The 19,797-nt window shown below is 45.5% G+C and overlaps 1 protein-coding gene and 1 long non-coding RNA gene across 3 annotated transcripts in view; one reads left to right on the top strand and one right to left on the bottom strand.

Annotated features, from left to right (window-relative positions):
* Positions 1-217: 217 nt before the first annotated feature.
* On the top strand, positions 218-19,747 carry LOC142361494 (uncharacterized). 2 transcript variants are annotated; one of them, XR_012764144.1, is made up of 3 exons: positions 218-429; positions 7,134-7,450; positions 9,260-19,747. It is a non-coding gene; the product is annotated as an uncharacterized LOC142361494 (long non-coding RNA). The 2 variants fall into 2 exon arrangements; XR_012764143.1 differs by having other exon boundaries at positions 8,274-19,747.
* LCP1 (lymphocyte cytosolic protein 1) overlaps positions 13,414-19,797 on the bottom strand; it is an 18,888-nt gene continuing 12,504 nt past the window's right edge. The window contains exons 9-15 of the mRNA XM_075422079.1: positions 19,174-19,369; positions 18,402-18,480; positions 18,093-18,207; positions 17,130-17,263; positions 15,988-16,111; positions 14,980-15,104; positions 13,414-13,546 (exon numbers count right to left, since the gene is read on the bottom strand). Of these exons, the coding sequence (XP_075278194.1) occupies positions 13,414-13,546; positions 14,980-15,104; positions 15,988-16,111; positions 17,130-17,263; positions 18,093-18,207; positions 18,402-18,480; positions 19,174-19,369 (906 nt within the window). The remainder of the gene's footprint in view (positions 13,547-14,979; positions 15,105-15,987; positions 16,112-17,129; positions 17,264-18,092; positions 18,208-18,401; positions 18,481-19,173; positions 19,370-19,797) is intronic.

The raw sequence follows: 19,797 nt of genomic DNA, 5'->3' as shown, positions 1-19,797 counted from the left end.
TCATTGATTACCCCCAAAACCTTATGAGCTGCTGAGGAGCACTTTAGCCGTGCCCAGGCAGAATGTCAGTAAAAAAAAATACTGACATAATAGAAAGGGATGGGAATGTATTTAGATGCCAAACTTAAGCATTAATGTCCCTGTTTCCACCCAGCTGTTAGGGGTTATCATTTGTCCTTTGCCTTATGTTGACATTCCCCTTATCCGCTCATCTCATCTGCTTAGAAAGAGAGAATCACCTCCTCTAACGTTAGTCCTTCCCAGTGCAGACTGCTATACCTGAGTAAGTCATCATCTCGTACTGCTTGTGTAGGCACTGCGGAGAAGTGGGCATTTCAATTCGTCTGTGACCTCCTGTAGACATCTCAGAAGGTCATGAAATGCCTGGTCCTATTCATGGCCACTGGAGCTGGAGTGACTCGCTTGGAGGTAGGAGGCTGCATTTGTTCTAGATTCTATCTCCCTCCCTTGGCTTGGACACTTCAGGTGCTTCTTATGGTCAGAAGCAATTTGTGGTGTTCTGGGCTACAAAAGTAATACATTAAGATATACTCACTCTGCTTACAACAGTAAATTGTTTATTAAACTTTAAGAATTTCTGAGAACCTGGGAAGTATTTCCCAGCTAAGCTGGGAAGAAAAATGCAGTCTTAGAAAACACTGTGAAGGACAAATATAAAAAGAATGGGGTTAATCAAAACTTTTCATTTTGGTAGTTCCAACTGTTGTTTGATTTTTGCTCAGTTTAAAAGCTTTTTCTTAATTTTATTGAAAATTAACTCACATTTCTATGCATTTTTTTAAGATCTGGAGGAAATAAAATTGAATTTAGGAACTGTTGCAAGGGGAGATTTCAGCTGTTTGAAAGCTTCCTTTCTTGAACAAATATATTTTCCTCTAATTGGGAAATTCTTCAAAACTGATCATTTCCAGTAACTCTTTTTGTTTCTGATGAATCAGCAGTCCCTGACGAAGAGCTGCTTGGTCAAAAATTCTGGCTGAGTTCAAAGCTTTGCTGCACCTGGATTAATTATTACTTCTACCCTGAGTAGACCGTGGACTATGCTGAACTGGTGCCTGCAAGTGTTAACGTAGCAGATGTGACCAGGAGCCTTGCAGTAATGGGGGACAGTTTGATCTGTGTTGGTTTCTATTAACTTTTAGAGTAGCTCTGGGACATTCACGGGCTTTTATTTAAAAAGGGATGATCAGGTCGTAGCTTTTAGAGCAGGTAATTAACAAAGCAGTCTCTCGATTTCTTTGTTGAAAACTGCGCATGTGGGAATTAGGACTGGCAGTATATAAAGCTTCCTAGTGCCATTTCTATATTGCTTTTTAAAGTATAATCACACTTTAAAGGTAATTCTAAAGAGATATTTCCATTCTTGGCTGAAACTGCTGTCTCTCCCCTCCTGCTCCACATTGACATGTAGTAACACTCATATCCTCCTGATGTTGCGTAGGTGTTGTACCTCACCCAGACCAGGCTCTGGCACATCTTCGTATGGTGGTTTAAGATGTCAGTGCCCAAAAAGGCGGCAGCAGAATAGGCCAGGCACTTGTGTCCCAGCTAAGTCAGGGTATCTATCACTGCTCAAGCACCCTCTAAACCAGCATACTCTGAGATGCTCAGCAGTGCCTGGCCACCGTGCTGGGCTCCTGCAGCTGCTCTTGCTGGTGAAGGAGACCCAGACTCCAGAAAGTGGTCAGATAAAATATGTCAAAGGAGGAACTGCTTGAACTGCTGCAGCCAGATGGTCTTGAGCAGGTGCAGCGGTGCTGCTGAGTGATCTCCAGTGACTCCCATTACTGGCACCTTGGCTTTCAGCAATGAAGTGTCACAAGATTTCCTCTAAGCTCGGACAGGACCTAAGTGTGGCTGTCGTCTTTGATCCCGGGGCTTGTGCAGTGTCCAGCAGCAAGATTTTAAATAACAAGCCTCACCCTGCATTGAGATTCTGAGACCCGAGTCTATATTTCAGCATGTGCCCGAGCCCAAGCTAGGCTGGTACTGTCTGTTGGTAACAGTAAAGCTGTTAACAAGCACACAGAAGGGGCAGGAGGAGGGGAAGTCAGCTGTTATCAGCAGCTGCATCCCTCAAATCTTTTTTCCTGTTTGGGATTAGCATATTCTGCTATTGTTTTGGTCCTCCAGAATCCTCTTGTTTCCAGTTAATCAGCAGCAAGTCCATCCAGGGATGGGCAGTCACACTGATGGATCCATGTAAGTGAAGCAGAACACAAAAGCCAAGTGAGTCTGTGCTGTCCTTCTTGGTGTGATGGGTACTTGTGGTGGGTGACTCCCTGTTAAGGGGCACTGAGGCGCCCATCTGCAGACCTGACAGGGAGGCACACGAGGTGTGCTGCCTTCCGGGAGCTAAGGTCCGAGATGTGACCGAGACGGTGCCACAACTTGTGAAGAGCACAGACTACTATCCACTGTTACTCTTTCACGTAGGCACAAATGACACCACAAGTCGGAATGTTGGCAGAATTAAGGAATATTTCAAAGCCCTGGGGGTGAAAGTAAAAAGCTTTGGTTTCCTCTGTTTTACCAGTTGAAGGAAGGGGATTAGCTAGAAACAGGCACCTTATGGGTAACACCTCTTGGCTTCGTGGCTGGTGCTGACGTGGGGGTTTTGGTTTTTACAACAATGGGATTTTCTTCAATGACAATAACCTGTTACAGAGGGATGGGTCCCACCTGTCTAGAAAAGGCAAGGAGATCTTTAGCAACAGGCTAGCCAACCTGGTATGGAGGGCTTTAAACTGAAGGACTCAGGGGGTGGGGGACAAAGTCACAATGCTCAAGCCATCCCATCTGTCTGGGGATGAAGTGTGGCTAATCCGAGCAGCGACAAATATTCCTCAGCTGTGTCCCAAGCTGAGAAGCAAAAGACCAACAACCTTAAGGGTGGGCATGGACATGGCAGAACCTCTTGCATCCCTCCAGGGAAATAAGTGTGCTCGCGTTCCTCCCTAAAACGTCTGTACACCAATACATGCAGCGTGGGCAGTAAGCAGGAAGATTTAGAGGTCTGTGTGCGGTCGCAGGGCCATGATCTCGTTGCAATTAAAGAGACATGGTGGGACAGCTCGCATGACTGGAATGCTGTCATGGATGGCTACAGACTCTTTAGGAAAGACAGGCGAACAAGGTGAGGTGGTGGAGTTGCTCTGTATGTGAGGGAGCAACTGGAATGTATTCAGCTCTGCCTGGGGGCGGATGAAGAACGAGTTGAGAGCTTAAAGGTTAGAATTAAGGGACAGCCTCATATGGGTGACATTACTGTGGTTGTGTACTACAGACCACCTGACCAGGATGAGAAAGTTGATGAGGCCTTCTATAGGCAGCTCAAAGTAGCCTCACAGTCATAGGCCCTGGTTCTCATGAGGGACTTCAATCACCCTGACATCAGCTGGGAAGACCACATAGCTAGGCAGGCGCAATCGAGGAGGTTCCTACAGAGCATTGATGATAACTTTCTGATGCAAGTGGTGGAGGAACCAACAAGGAAAGGTGCTCTGCTGTACCTTGTATTAACAAACAAAGAGGGACTGGTGGAGGATGTGAAGGCTGGAGGCAGCCTCGGCAGCAGTGACCATGAAATGGTGAACTTCAGGATCCTGCGTGGAGGAAGCAGGGCAATAAGCAGAATCAAGACCTTGGACTTCAGGAGAGCTAACTTTGGCCTCTTCAAGGAGCTACTTGGAGGAATCCCATGGGTCAGGGCTCTAGAAGGCAGGGGGGTCCAAGAGAGTGGTCGCTGTTTAAACGTCACCTCCTCCACGCTCAGGAGCGGTGCATCCCCTTGAGAAAGAAATATAGCAAAGGAGGCAGGAGACCTGCATGGATGAGCAAGGAGCTTCTAGCGGAGCTCAAGTAGAAGAGAAAGGTCCATGGAATGTGGAAAGAGGGGCAGGCCACTTGGGAAGAATACAGGAATGTTGTTAAAGCATGCAGGGATGCAACGAGGAAGGCCACGGTCCCCCTGGAATTGAATCTGGCAAGGGATGTCAAGGACAACAAGAAAAGCTTCTTCAAGTACATCAGCAGCAAATGGAAGACTAGGGAAAATGTGGGGCTGCTGCTGGACAAGGTGGGTGTCCTGGTGACGGAGGATGCAGAGAAGGCAGAGCTACTGAATGCCTTCTTTGCTTCAGTCTTCACTGCTAAGGCTGGACCTCAGGAATCCCAGGTCCTGGATGTAAGAGAGGAAGCCTGGCTTAAGAATGACCTTCCCTTGGTCGAGGAGGATTGTGTGAGGGATCGCTTAAGCAATGTAGACGCCCATAAATCCATGGGCCCCAATGGAATGCACCCACGAGTGCTGAGGGAGCTGGCAGATGTCATTGCTGAGCCACTCTCCATCATCTTTGAAAGGTCCTGGAGGACAGGAGAGGTGCCCGAGGACTGGAGAAAAGTCAATGCCATTCCAATCTTCAAAAAGGGCAAGAAGGAGGACCCAGGGAACTACAGGCCGGTCAGCCTCCCTCCATCTCGGGAAAGATGATGGAGCAGCTCATCCTGGAGGTCATCGTCAAGCAAGTGGAGGAAAAGAAGGTTATCAGGAGTAGTCAGCATGGATTCACCAAGGGGAAATCATGCTTGGCCAATCTGATAGCTTTCTACGATGGTATGACTGGCTGGGTAGATGAGGGGAGAGCAGTGGATGTTGTCTATCTAGACTTCAGCAAGGCTTTTGTCACTGCCTCCCATAACATCCTCCTAGGGAAGCTCAGGAAGTATGGGCTGAATGAGTGGTCAGTGAGGTGGATTGAGAACTGGCTGAATGGCAGAACTCAGAGGGTTGTCATCAGCGGCGTGGAGTCTAGTTGGAGGTCTGTAACAAGTGGTGTCCTCCAGGGGTCAGTACTGGGCCCAGTCTTGTTCAACGTCTTCATCAGTGACCTGGATGAAGAGTTAGTGTACCCTCAGCAAGTTTGTGGATGATACAAAACTGGGAGGAGTGGTAGATACACTAGCAGGCTGTGCTGCCATTCAGCGAGTCCTGGACAGGCGGGAGAGCTGGGCGCAGAGGAACCTGATGAAATTCAACAAGGGCAAGTGCAGGGTCCTGCACCTGGGGAGGAACAACCCCATGCATCAGGCTTGATGTGGACCTGCTGGAGAGCAGCTCTGTGGAGAGGGACCTGGGTGTCCTGGTGCATGACAGGTTAACCATGAGCCAGCAGTGTGCCCTGGCTGCCAAGAAGGCCAATGGCATCCTGGGGTCCATTAAGACGACTGTGGCCAGCAGGTCGAGGGAGGTTCTCCTTCCCCTCTACACTGCCCTAGTGAGGCCCCATCTGGAGTACTCTGTCCAGTTCTGGGCTCCCCACTTCAAGAAAGATGAGGAGCTACTGGAGAGAGTCCAGCGGAGGGCTATGTGGATGGTGAGGGGACTGGAGCATCTCTCCTACGAGGAAAGGCTGAGGGAGCTGGGCTTGTTTAGCCTGAAGAAGAGAAGGCTGCGAGGGGACCTAATATATGCTTATAAATATCTGAAGGGTGGGTGTCAGGAGGATGGGGCCAGACTCTTTTCAGTGAAGCCCAGCGACAGGACAAGGGGCAATGGGCACAAACTGAAGCACAGGAAGTTCCATCTGAACATGAGGAAGAACTTCTTCCCTCTGAGGGTGACGGAGCAGTGGAACAGGCTGCCCAGGGAGGTTGTGGAGTCTCCTTCTCTGGAGATATTCAAGACCCACCTGGACAAGGTCCTGTGCAGCCTGCTCTAGGTGACCCTGCTTCGGGAGGGGGGTTGGACTAGATGACCCCCAGAGGTCCCTTCCAGCCCCTACCATTCTGTGATTCTGTGATTTTTTAAAATTTAGATTCAAATACAAAATTAATCTCCTGAAAAATATTTACGGGCTCTTGCCCAGTGCATTATCAGTACTGATGATGCCAAAGGTTAGCATCCTTCCTACATGACGCAAAGGACAACTAAAATCTGACTAAACTCTCATCTCTGTTGCTTGCTGTACAATGCAGCTGAGTGCCATTGCTCATGGGCCACACAAGCATGCAATTAGTTTAACAGCTTTTTATTATGAATGCAGCAGAACAGAATTAGAACTCAATTTACAAGTCTCCCTTTCAAACCCACTCAGCCGTTAAGGCTGCATAATCTTTCAGTTTTCCAAGGCATATAATTGATAAATGATTTCTCCCTGCACACCTCAGCTCCTCATCTTTATTCATGAACCAATCAATCTCTGTAGGACACTGTGATCATTTACATACATGGCCAGTTTCACCAGCCTCTGTGATTTCATTCTGGAAACAATTTTGCAGCCCATGAAACCACCAGGAGGGGAAAATCTGGGCAATGTCTAAATTTCTGTGGTTCTGTCATTCCTCCCTCATGTCATTCCCAAATATAAAAATCAGATGCTACCTGTGCTGGAAAATGATGTGTTGACCTGGGAGGAAGCAGACCTCTCGTCCCCGGGTGAGTGCTGTACAGGCAGTAGGTTTTAGTCGTGGATGATAGGTGTGAGCAGAGGCTGAAAACACATGTTCACTCTGCGGTCTTGAGTACATAGTTATGCCAACCTACTTCATGCATTTTTTATTCTATTCTCCTTGCTGTTTAGCTTTCCAAAGTCAGCAGAGAGAAAGATGCTGTAGTGTACGTGTTGTTTTGGGGTGGTGAGGCTGTGTCTGTACTGATTAAACACTTTCCACATGAGCTTTGTGTCCTGAAGGTCTATTATCAACTCCAACCCAAAACAACACGTTGTCCAAGTGAGTCATGTTCTCTTACTGCCAGCAGATACTGATTTATGTGCCAGTATCTTAACAAGGCGCACTTGCAAAACAAGTTTAACTTTGTTAAACAAATTATATCAAAGGGAGCCACAGGAGCACTCCAGGCAGAGCTTCTGAGGACTTGAGAAAGGTGCTCCAAATACCGTGTACAGAGAGCACCCTTTGACTAAAGTGCAAGTGAGCAGATGCACACCAGTCCCCCTTTCTGCGCACACAGGTACGTATGTACATATCAGGAATGCAGTTAGCTCTGGAATAGTGGTGCGTTCTGCCTGTCTCTGTGTGCAGCAACAGTATTTTCTGCTCCTCTCTGCACTGCTTGCACTTGCTCATGTTTCTTGCATTGCATCTGCCAGAGGTTAGAAGAATGGGCCCTTCCTTTGGGCTTTTGGAGGATGCTGGGACCTGTTTGGAGGATGCTGGGACCTGTTTGGAGGATGCCGGGACCTGTTTGGAGGATGCCGGGACCTGCCTGAGGATACTGGTGAAGAGAAGCTCCATGGAGCAAAGCTCTGACCCCTTTCATTCACCCCTCTTGGCTTGTGTGGTTCGCACTTCAGAGAGGCACATCGCACTCAGCCCATGCTGACCAACAGTCTGCGCAAGCAGATCCACACAGATCTCTCAACTCATCACAGTCCCAGCAGAACAGCCCTTGTACCAACACATCCAGGTAGGCACTTCACTTTTCTTCTATCCATCCAGGGATGGGAAAGGGGAGAGATGAGTCTCCATACAGTGTACTCTGGGTCTTGCAGTTGCAGACCCCCAGCAAAGCAGTGACACCGTTGCGTGGCTGCTCCAACCCCGTGTGGTCCGACTGGTCCAGCAGCTGAGGGCATCTGTGCTAAAAGCTTCTGCAGTCTGCATCCAAGGACCACGCCCCGAGAGCCCTGCGATTCCTGTTTGGGGTGTCATTTCCAAACTTTTAGGAGATCACTGTGGGCTAGAGAGGGATTTCTGTCATGGTGCTGGGTTCCTCCTGCCCAGAGCTTGTTTGAGAAGTGTGGAGTGAAACAACCTTATGAGAATTTGTTCCTCTACCAAGCTCAAAGCCTCCAGGTGCTCCTGAATGGATACCACCGGGTCAGCAGAGGCTGAACCTGTGTTAGTAGGTTGTTCCCATGTGTTTTAAAGCTTGGCAAGCCAAGCAGGTTTCTGACTGTACAGGTCCCAATAGCATAGTTCACAACCTTTACAATTAGCAGAACCTACATTCCTAGCATTTGGCTCCAGCAGCGAGATTGGGAAGTTTCTAGATGCATTTGACTGTTCTGCAAGGTCTCATCACCATGAGGACAGCATTGCTCTATGTTGGTCTGAGAAGGATTGTGACTGAAGCATTATGGGGCACTGCGGCCACATTTCTCTAACATGAAACACAGTGCAGCAAGCAGTGGAGGTGGGGCTGGTGGTGTGGGCCTGTTCAGAGATCTCAATTACTTTTCACTAATGTGACTGGTTACGCCTTTCACTGGGGTGTTACTTATCCACAGGGCTGTTTCATGAGCACCCAAGCAGCTGCAGGAGGAGGCATGGAGAGATCGATGCAGCTAAGGCTTATTCACCACCCAGCAGACGTGCAGGGGGTTCTGCTCCAGGGCTGCAAAATGAAGGGAGGGCGTGTTACCGAGGGGCTGGTGAGAAGACATCTTCTGACCTCAGTGACAAACCAACACGTGCTCTGAGGTGTCTGCTTTGCTTAACTGCAGTGAAAAGCTGGGACAACTTCATTGGCTGCTAGAGGTGCCTGGCAATGGGACATCGCTTTTCTGCCTGTGCGAATCAAAGCAGCACCGTGCATGTCAGTCACCTGCTAGGAGATTTCCCGGGTGGATGTGTGGGGTTTCTCTCCATGATTCGTGTGTTTACAGATATTCATTGTTGTATTCCTTTAGATATTTATCACTAAATGAGTGCCTGCCCTGAGGGAGTTCAGTGCTTATATGCATGATCAGTTATGTAGCTTTCAGCCCTTTTCACAACTGCAGACACATCATTACCCGTGAGTACACGGCCTGTGGGATTTCTGGCCATTCTCAGCTTGCAACAATTTGTCATGGATCCATAGTAGTAGTAGCGTGCACCCTGGGAGCACATTAGGTTTTCTGTAAGATACTGTTGCCCTTAAAAGGTGATCAGGGCACAAAAAGTAAATAAGGTGTGATGAAAACCAGTGCTTTAAATAGTAATTTTACTTCAGAGCTGTGTGTTACTTCCTGAGAACCATCAGGAGAACTACTCAGTTTTCCTGGTGGCAGAAGAGAACTGCCACCCAGCACGGATATATGTAAAAAATATGAAGAAAATGAGAACATTATGAAGTTATTTTGGTCCTAATTCAGAGTTTGCTTGCACTAAGCTATATCAAGCCTATCACCTTACCAGTACACAGAGCTCCACTGTTTCCTGACTTGCTTCATGAACTGCTTCATAGTTTTATGTATAAATTTTAACTCTGACGTTGCTCACCACACAACAGGCGATGAGGCTCAAGCATCCAGTGACACTACTCTCTACTTCTCACCTTGTCCGCTTGTCTGAAAAGAACTGGACTTAAAAGTGGCTGAGCAACTTGGAGGAAAATGCTCCCATATTCTTGACAAGTCCGTTCTCCAGATGGTGGAGGCTGCCAGAAGATGGGGAGCTGGAGAGTCTCAGTTGCAATTCAACACATGGGTTTTCAAGATCTGAGGCACCAGGATCCATTTCTCCATCAAGCTGAAAGCAGTGGTAGCTGAGTGCTTACTGTGGGACCAGTGCTGCTTGTGTGTTTTTTGCAGCCATCTGCCAGAGGCAGAGTGCTGTTTTCCAAGCAGGAACCAGACAAAGCTGCTGAATGGTTAGGCAGCAATGGACATGAAGACCTGAAGTTTGTGATGAGGCTTACAGCAGAATTAAGCTGCACTTGGAAGGAGTGATGTCAGGTTGGGGTTTTGGTTCAGTTCCATCTCTGGAGGAAGTAGAAAGACAGCTTTATCTGTACAAGAGCACAGCAGCCAGCCATACTCCTTGCTATCCCCTTTCTAAGGCCAGAAGAGATGATTTCTAGCCAGGATAGATGATTTACAAGAAGGTGTAAAACCCTCATCATGCACCTAATTATGCTCTACTACACTATGGGGGGATATTTCCTTCTGAGTCCATCTGGTGATCAGACTGTACCCTGAAGCAAGTGGATTGATTGCCCTCATGGTTTTTTCTCCTAGTTAGTCTAACTGCTGATGCTTTATTTTTATTCATGGGAATGTCTAAGCCTTTTTGAAGCCTTGAAAATTATAATTAATTGTGCAATGAAAATCAATAATGGAAGTGCTTACAAAGCTAGTTTGATTTGGGAGTGAATCCCAAAGACAGCTGCTTTCTGTAAGAGTGATGGAAAAAGTTGGAGAAAAGCAGCAGCAAAAAATTCCAGATCCTGAGATTTTTTGATGTTTGTCATGGGTTTAACCCCTTCAGCAGCTGCTGAGAGCTTTACTACAGACTCCCATTACCAGTTCATGAAAGCAAAACCTCAAGTTCACAAAAAACCCAAGAATACCCAGTTAAACAGAGGTGCACTGAAAATTGAACATGTTTATACTGGTGTACCAGAATGTGGCTATTCCCACAGCTTCGGGTCCATGACAGCTTTATTTTTCACGGGAGATTATAGAGATAAGGATGAAGATCTGCTAAGGCATTTGCTATAGTATCCCTGCCAACAGCACTTACCGCCTTTCGCACACTGGCAGGTGCTAGCGTTTTGCCTAGGGTTAAATATCCCAATTTTTCTCTGTTTGCCAGAAGAGAGGATTTTTGGAGCTCGCACAGAGAGTGCGTGCCATCTGGTGGTTAGCTCTCCCTGCGGCACTGGTGCCAGGCCTGGTGCCAGGGCTGGACGGGGTGCGGAGCTGCAGGTTGGGGCTCAGTGGCAGAACCCCAAAACGCAGCCTGGGGGCAGGGGACTAGCGATGTGTGGCAGGGTGCCTGGCTCCAGTGCTAGGGTGCTGAGGAGGAGGAAAAGCAGCCCCCTTCACAAAACCGGCTTTGAAGGACAGCGTACGTCACCTGGCCCCTCTCCAGAGCCTGAGCTGGAGGCAGGTCTTGATCTCCAGGGACTCTGAAGTCCCACATCTTGCCTATGGGAAATGCATGATGCGTGAAAACCTCCTCTCTCTGCTTCCCTCAGCAGGCTCCTCTAAAAATCCTACCCCTGGGCAAAAATCTGAGTTCTAAGAGAGGGTGAATGGAAAACGCTTGAAAATCCCTTCTTTTCTTTGGGGATAGCATGTGCCCACGTTCATTTGGGACCAAGGGAAAAGCCCCCCTCACGCTCTGGTGCTGCTACCATCTCCCATCCGTCGCCTACTTCATCCCTCACGTCTGCCCCCAAGTCTGGGGTGAGGGCATCTCCCTAAATCAGGGAACCCGGAGCAGGGCTGTCTTTGGGCAGGATTACCTGGCTTTTTCAGATCTACACTGTCTATCCAGCCGAAAATGGCCCCTGCAGTTTGTGGACATACACACGTGCATGCAACACACACAAATAGACATCCGCTGGAGAGAAATGCTGTGGTCACAGTTTCTGCCTGCAGTTTCCTCTCTCTGGTTTACCTCTGCATGAGTCTCAAGTCAAACAACGAAAGGGAAGAGGAGACGCCTTTTCAGTGCCACCCCTCTTGTACGGCAGCAGTGGGTCCTACGCCTGAAAAGAGGAGGAGCAGTGTAGGGACCATGCTCTGGTAACTCCCCATTGCTGAGCAATAAGCTGGGGTGACATCTCTGTCATATAACACTCGAGATGTTCTCCTCCTCTGCCAGCACTGGGAAATACTGTGACCAGACGGAATGGGTCTTAGGACACCACACCTTTCCCACCCGATACACAGCTTCATGAGAGGAACAGGGCAGCCAGATCTGATCAGGAACAAGATCTGGCCATTAGTATGGAAACCAAGTAGTATGTTTGCATTGCAGAATGCTTAAAGAAGCAATGTTAATGAGTATATGAGCAAAGGAAGAGGATGACAGGTATGGTACCGAATGGGGAAAATCGTAACTGGGTCAGACTGCAGGTCCAGCCAGCAGAGTGTCCCATCTATGGCAGCGTCTCAGGGTGGCATGTTCAGAAATGACCTAGGACATAATTATTCCTGCTTTCTGCAGTCTATGGTTTCAGTAACAATATGGAAGACACATCCTTAGCAAGCCCACTGTTGGGTTTTTTTAAATCTGTCCTTATTTCAGCTATATGATACACACTTCCACATTAGCAATTGCATTACTAAAAGCAAAGACTACACATTTGGCTTTGTAGAACATTTTATTTGGAGAGACTTTTAACATCATTGAATATCGATTCTTTATTAAGGCAATTCTGAAGGGGCTGGAGGGAAGGGAGAGGGAGGGAACTGAGTGTCAGCGGGATTGCATTAAGGCAAAACTCCCTCCTTCTGCATTTCACCACAGTAAAATCCACGTAAAGGCCAGAACAGTAAATGACTCATGCCAAGGAAGAGATTCAGTGCAAATATGTCCCACTGACTATCCGTAGTCGGGGCTAGGTCCTCAACTGAGGCAAATTGACAGTGCCTTGTCAGCCGCAAAGCTATGCTGATTTAGCTCCGTTGAGGATCCCAGCCTGGGTTCAGGGAAGCATTTTAGAACGTGTTTCATACACAAGCACAGATTTAAATGCTCTCCTGAATCAGGGCCACAGCCCTTTGAGTGCAAGTGTGTGAAGTTGAGTTCAATTTTTATTCACAACATAAGTAAGTCATTCTGTGTCCCTTTGGTTCACTTCTCATCGTATTGCTACTAAGTGAGTATATGCCCTTAGTTTCTTTAACATGGTTTTCATTTCTATCATGCTTTGCAATCTGCTTATGCTTTAAGTGCATTATGACATAAAAATGAATTGTCCTTTGGAGAGCATTTCTTGCAAAGATTCCAGAGTTTGGGTGTTCTTGGAGGATCAGGTTATGGTATGCTTTTTTAGTGAGTAGTAATGTACTCTGTGAGTAATGCCACTGACAGCAGAGGCATAACTTGCAGAGAAAAGTACTGCTCAGTTCACATACCAGCAACACATCGCAGACCCCAAATACTTCTTTCCACAAGAATTTCCTAAGAGGATCCTACTGTTCCAAAAATATAGTCACTAATACTTGCATTGGCTTGAGGAAACCCCTTTTGTTATCTCAGGTTCAAACCAAAGGAAAGTATAGCAGAAATGCTACCAAAAGCATGAAGACATTTTCAGGCAGAAGCAGTATATAACATTTCATAATCCTAAAAGTTGTCTGTACCTCCTGAAACAAAGATTTCCAGGTGACCTCTGACAGAAAACCCTGATATCCATTAATAAAAGGATATGTATAGGCCTCGCTACTGAAAACTTATTCAGGAATATGAAATGGTTATATCTAGCAAAGTGGAAAATAAGGCAAAGAAATCAAGCACATATTACTGCTCAGAACAAAACATTTCCTGGATACATGTGGATACACAACTTTTGTACGATCTGAAACCATCTATAACGTTCATGCCTTAACAGCATGAGCACCCTGCATATTTCCTTGATACGGAGAAGAGCATCCAGTTTGAGGGAATCAAAAGGGTGAATACCAGGCATCAGAACAAGTCTTTTGTGCTTTAAACTTTCTTCATGCCTTTTCCCATAAGGCAAGCAAACACTGTCATGACCATTTTGGGTTTTACTTCAACCAGGTCTTCTGGAAGGGCATAGACTCTTGCTCCAATTTTTCTCGCCATAGAGATGGCATATCTGCATTTTGGGAAAAAAAAAAAACCCAAACCATCAAACAAAGAAATTAATTAGTGCAGTAGCATTAATTTTCCCTCTATTAAGAAGTTTTTTGCATGATCAGTACCAGAGTTGGTTGGGAACTTTCTTACTGATTCATCAAAATTAAACTTTTCTATAGGAATGTAGGAGACAGGTTCATAGAGAACTAATTTCTAGTAAAAGATAGAGTATATTCTCTGATGGCTAGAGCACTGATTACCTGCAGCATGACAGACTGCAGGTCAAAGTCTGGTATGAAACATTTGTCTCCCATCCCCTGAAAGATTATCCTAACAAGCAGCCATTCTGGTCTTGCTCCCCCTCAATCTCTGCTGCTCAGTCTTTGCACATGAACAAATTGATGAGGTTGGAAAGCAAAACGCTGATGTTGGTGGAGATCAGTGTTTTGGCAAAATCAGCATTCAGGGACGTCTTTTCTGCTTGAGTCACACCCACAATTTACAAGCTGATCTTCCCACCTCCCTGTTCTGAGTGCACTATTGCATGGCTACTGGCTGTTCTCCAGTGGGTATGTCTCTTCTCTCTATTTTTTAATTAAAAAAGCTAGAAAATCCCAGGTTCTTCCCACTGAAGAGCACACACATTTGTCAAATTCCTCCCAAAATGCAGAGAAACATGCAGGGTGGGGAAAGAAAGGGAGAGGAAAAGAGGAAAACATCAACAGAGGGATGAAGAAATTAAGTATGTAGAGAAGGACAAGTAGGATTGCAAGGAAAGACAGAGAACAGATGATAGGAAATGGAAGGGGAAGAGAGCAGTGGGAAAAGTCTTTATAAAAATTATGGCAGCTCTCATTGCTTTATAGACATCCTTTTCTCTTTTGTAGTTGCCACATAGCAAAGGAGAAGCTAAACTGATGATCAGACCGGGAGGAGATCTCTATAACTCTGAAAGGAAAGGCAGATGCCCCCAGGTTTGGTTCTCTGCTAGGAAATGGTTTGCACTCAGGGGAAAAAAAAAATCAATATCCACATCCATAAAAACCGTTTCTCAGGCATGAATCCTGTCCTCCCTGTCTCTCTTAAATATGCTCTTGTTCCCCCTATATGTGAGTAAAGAGGTATTATGACCTCTAATCACTGCTTTCCATGTCTCACTGTTGTTGGCGCTGTTCCCTGATCTCTGAAAGAATTTTACATTTAATAAGATAAAATAGGAGCTTGCGAGGCCAAGTGATTTTGATCCCTTCAAGGGAATTATAAAGCAGGAATTATAACATTACACACTTCGTTTCCATTGATAGTCTTTTTTTACTGCCTAACTTCCTAGCTTCTAACTCACGAGGCATTTCTCAGTTGAGGTTGTGCCAGATCAGAATGATAGCAGAGCAGTTTTCAAAGACAGTCAGGCAAGCCTGAGCATGTAACTTGTGTTAAGTGGCACGAACGTACTTAGCATTATTTAGTTTCTCCTCATCATTCAGGTCCTCTGTTTTCAAGAGGTCATATTTGATTGATCCTGGTTGAATGGCATCAATGAGATCCAGGACTGGCATGCTGGTGCTGATTTTGCTATCCTGCAAAGATGAAGAATACGATTAGATGCAAGAATAGGATGACAGATCTCCCACAAAGCCAGAGTCTAGGCTCGAGAGCAATGGACAGTTCAGTCAAATACCATTTAGATCTTCACAAAGGGCTGCTTAGCACTGTTTCTCATCTAAGGCAGACTCAGAACCCTTTCAAGGATTTTTTTTTTCCCCCTCAGTGGATGAGACATCATTAAAGCAAGTGCTGGGCTGGTGAATTTGCTTCCTGCGGGGAGATGACACTGATACATGTCTACTGATGGGAGTGCAAGGGGGACCAGCTGTGTGACTCCTGAGCTCGTTACGTGAAGCCTGATGGATCTGTCCTCGCCTGGTGCCAACTGCTGATTTACATCCACTGACCGTTCCCCAGCTTGCGAAGTGTCGCAAATGCATTAGCAAAATTGGAAGCTCTCTGGAATTGGTCCATCTCTGCATTTACATGGTACTTTGCAAAACTGGGCAAGGTACCCCTGAATGGCACTACCAGATCATAAACATATTGCTATCGTTCTTTTTAATACTGTCATTTGTAATTGCTGTTGTTTAATAATCAACAACACAGCAGTCCTTGCTTAACTCCAGTCATCATTCCTGGCTCCATACTTTGATTTCCCATGTCAAACTGGCATTCAAGGTGTCTCCTGTTATGTTCATACCATGTTTCTGTTACCCTTCCATAATAAAGCCCCTTAAATAAAATCTGTATATTTAAAAGGAAATGAAGAATAATCAAACTATGTAGTTAACTATATCATAATGTAGCGCGTGCAACTATATGCATATATGTCTATATACAGGCAATGTGAATAATATACACACAAACACACTAAGATATTCCTAAGCAGAGACTTCTAACAAAAAACTGTACCTTGAAACTGGAGATAGTTGAATCCTTCCCGGCTGCAGTCAGTGTTTCATTGACCCAGCTGACAATGATTTCATCATTGACCTTCTCTCCACCACCAATGTCTTCAAGGATATTCAGGGTATACCTTAAGAGGGAATCCAGGATACCTGCATTTGCTCGAAGTCTACCATAACCTCAGAACCATCTTGTACATGCGCGGCTTGACTGGGATCATGCCAACAGTCCTCTTAGACCTGTTGTTCCCCTGCTTCCCACACGCTCACAAAGTATATGAATTAAATTATAAAGTGATAATTAATCTAATGGATCTAATTCATCCCCAATTCCTTAATCACTGTTTTGGGAGTGTCAAAAGTTTTTGATGCTCAAAATTTCTAAAAGGTCCCTCTTAGCGGATCTCAGTGTAAATGACCCATTCTCATAGTGCTTAAAAAAATAATCACTGACTTCAAGGCCAGAAGGGAATTGTTGTTCTCATCTAAGACTGACCTTCTGTGTAAACACAAGCCTGGAATATTTTGCTTATATGTAAGCATACACATTGGAAAGACATCCCAAATTGACGGCAAGTAATCACCACATCCCTAGATTAATTACCTGCCTGATAAACCTACCCCTTGCTTTATAGACTGAATTTAGTCTGTATTCAGTTCCTAACCACTGGGTTGCTTCACACCCAATTATGGAGCTCTTAAACACACACACAAATGCACACACTCACAGAATTACATTAAAACGAGGAGAGCTACTGAGTTGCATCTGCTTCAGGTAGCAGATTACAAAACTTCTGCATCAATTCCTTGTTTCCAGTACATTCTCCCCAGTCCCTGATACAGAGACCTGTCAGCTTCTTTTTGTCTCTTCCATGCAATGAACATTTATTCACACTGTACAGATAGTGACAATAATAATCTTCTGCATGAGCTGACTGTAATGCCCTTGCCCACATGATAACGTGCTTCCTGATGGCATCCCTAACTAGGAGTGAGCAAAAGGTTACTTTGTCTTTCCACAAGAGTGCAAACAGAGGAGTGAGAAAGCTGTAGCCTGTAGAGCCTGCTCAGTGATAGCATGAGGAAACCATTACAATGCAAACTGAACATATACCAAAAAACTCTGAAGTTTGTGTCTGACTGCTATACCTTCTCATCAACTGCCAGATTAAGGCCAGCGTGAGCGTACGGTTTCCTTCATTAAGATCTTGCCCAGCGATGCCAACAAGGGAAAATTTGGCTTGATTCTTTCCCAGTTCCACTGCGTAGTTGCAGTTTTCAAGCTGTTAATGACAGTGTCAATGCGGTTCAAAAATATAGAAAAAAAGAAGACAAGATACTGTTACTTTAAATTCTTTGGATCGCTTAGCCCTGATGCTCCTGGGCAAACAGGAGCTTTAGGGCTCTGTGATAATACAGCTGTCTGACTACCAGCAGCCGGTTCCATCCCCAAAATACCACAGTAAACAGTTAACATTGAAAGAAATGTTACACTTCGTCATCAGGGCCTGAAAAACTGATTACCCTAGAAAATACAAATCTATGGCTCATGGGTACCTGCAGCATCATGGCATTGCACTGAGACAAAGGATTAGTGTCCCAGTCAATATTGTAGGTCAGTTAATCACTCTGCCCTAACTGGATGGAATTACTCATCCAGATAGCTGGGAGAAAGCTTTGTATTTAGCAGCAGCTCTGTGATCGGTTCTTGAGGCATCTGGTCAAGAACGCTTATCATCACTGTCTTCATTTGATGTGGAGGGCACTGATCCAGACAGCTGCAATTAAGCCTGTGCCATATGACTCATGGTGAAGATGCATTATAATTGGTGACTAAGACAGCAGCAAAAGTGGTCTGCAAATACAGTTTTTAAATATTGACACAAAAGGTGTCAAGTCTTTTTACTTTACAAATCTTGTTCACCTGTCAACAGAGCCAGTGAGTCAGTCTTTTGCAGGATGAAAAATTATTCACTGACTAGACAAAAAAGAATTTAATGTACTGTACTTGGGACTTGAGTGCAACATGAGTGCCCACATTGCTGTTTGAAATTATATAGGCATCCTTTGAGGATAAGGCAATGTTACTGGAGCTATTCCAGCTTTTTGTACCTTTTTCATGTTGCCACCCAATTTAGGATATGGTGGTTTGTTGACTCTGTTCCAGTCTACTGGCACTTTGATCTTTTCATAGAGCTGGAAGATAACCAAGGCATCTGACAGGTCACTGAAAACAATAAAAAAAGATATATTATTGTCCAAAGCACAGAGGAAAGGAACACAAATAACCCAAATAAACTATTAATAGATGTAAACTTAGTTTTCTGAAAAAAAAAAAAAAAAGCAGCATATATTCTTACAGGGTCCAAAAAGTTTTAGTCTGTATTTATAATCTGAAAGAAGTGTAACACCTCCTCTTACCTATATAAGTGATTTACACGTGGATTAACACCCAGGGAGTTCATCCAGTTCCTGAACGTCCTCTCTTCCCTTGTTTCACCTAAAACAACAGATACATCAATCAACAGGCCTGCAAAGCACAACACTCCAGCAAAATAAGTGTCTTGTGATGAAACCATAACTCAGAATTTACAGCGCACTGAACCATAAACAGAAGGAGACGCAGGCTGACATGTGAAATAAGAGAGCACGGCGCAGCTTGTAGTATTTCTTTATGCCCTGTATATTACAGTATTTAGGCAGATTGGCCTTGAAATGCCTTCAAGATTTCAAGAACAGCCTGCGCCCTGTTGTGAATAGTTTCACTATGAGGCTGAGAAAGAAGGACCTGAAGCTCAGCAAATGATCCACACAACAGTGGTCCTGACCCCAACCCAGAGCAAGCCAGCAGCAGGTTTATGCAAGACCCGATTTTTAAATTATATCCTCAATTAAGGGAATGCCAGATCAACTCTAATTTTAACTAACAAGCATGCTCAATAGTCCATACCGGTTCAGACATCCCACAAAAATTTTTGCCTTTTAACCTGTGCCATCCACAGAACAGACCCCCAACATACCAGAAGCCCCATGCAGGTAAAGAGCAGCCTCCCCTTCTCAAGGCTGCCTGTGCTAATGGTGCAGTGAATGTATGTCTGAAGGACATAAGGTTAGGTTAATGTATCACCTGCTCACAGCTAGGGATACTGTGGCACGGGTGGCCAGAAACATCCTTTACTTGCATTTTCCTTACCTTCAATAGAGCTCCAGTCGATGTCCTGGTTCTCTGGCTTATGCAGGGCAGGGTATTTGTTGAACAAATTGGCGATGAAGGCCAAGTTGAGCTTTGGGTTCCCCCGGACAACGTCAGTGGCCGTGACGAACTGCCGGCAGCCCAGCCGCTCCGCCTGCTGCAGCATGCACTCTGCTCGCTGGACGTCATCCTTCTCCTGCGCCGGCAGAAAACGGGGCCATCAGCCTCACCCCAAGACATCCCCTTGTCTTGCACACAAGACCCACTCGGAGTCTTTGCCTGTGGAGCTAGGTGTGGGGCTGCTACAGCAGGTCCTTGTCGGTTTTACAGCTATTTCCTTTCCCACTTCTACTAACGGCAGGTCTGTGTTTTCAAATGGGCTATACCTACAATCCAAGCACCTCACCATATTTCTTTGACAGTTATATTCCATATAAAAGGGGATGGTTTGATGAAATTCCCAAATAAGTGCATTTAAATATACTTGTTACACATTAGTAGTTTATCGGTGTCATTCAATGTTTGTTAAAGTTTCAACGATAATATCTAATAAAAGGCAAAACACATCATTTAATTCTTTGAAGGCTTTGATTTCTGAAATACAAGATCATGTTGCAATGCTAA

The sequence above is a fragment of the Opisthocomus hoazin genome, chromosome 1 (assembly GCF_030867145.1).
Source record: "Opisthocomus hoazin isolate bOpiHoa1 chromosome 1, bOpiHoa1.hap1, whole genome shotgun sequence".
NCBI classification, from domain to species: Eukaryota; Metazoa; Chordata; class Aves; order Opisthocomiformes; family Opisthocomidae; genus Opisthocomus; species Opisthocomus hoazin.
This window is presented reverse-complemented; position numbering and strand designations above follow the sequence as displayed.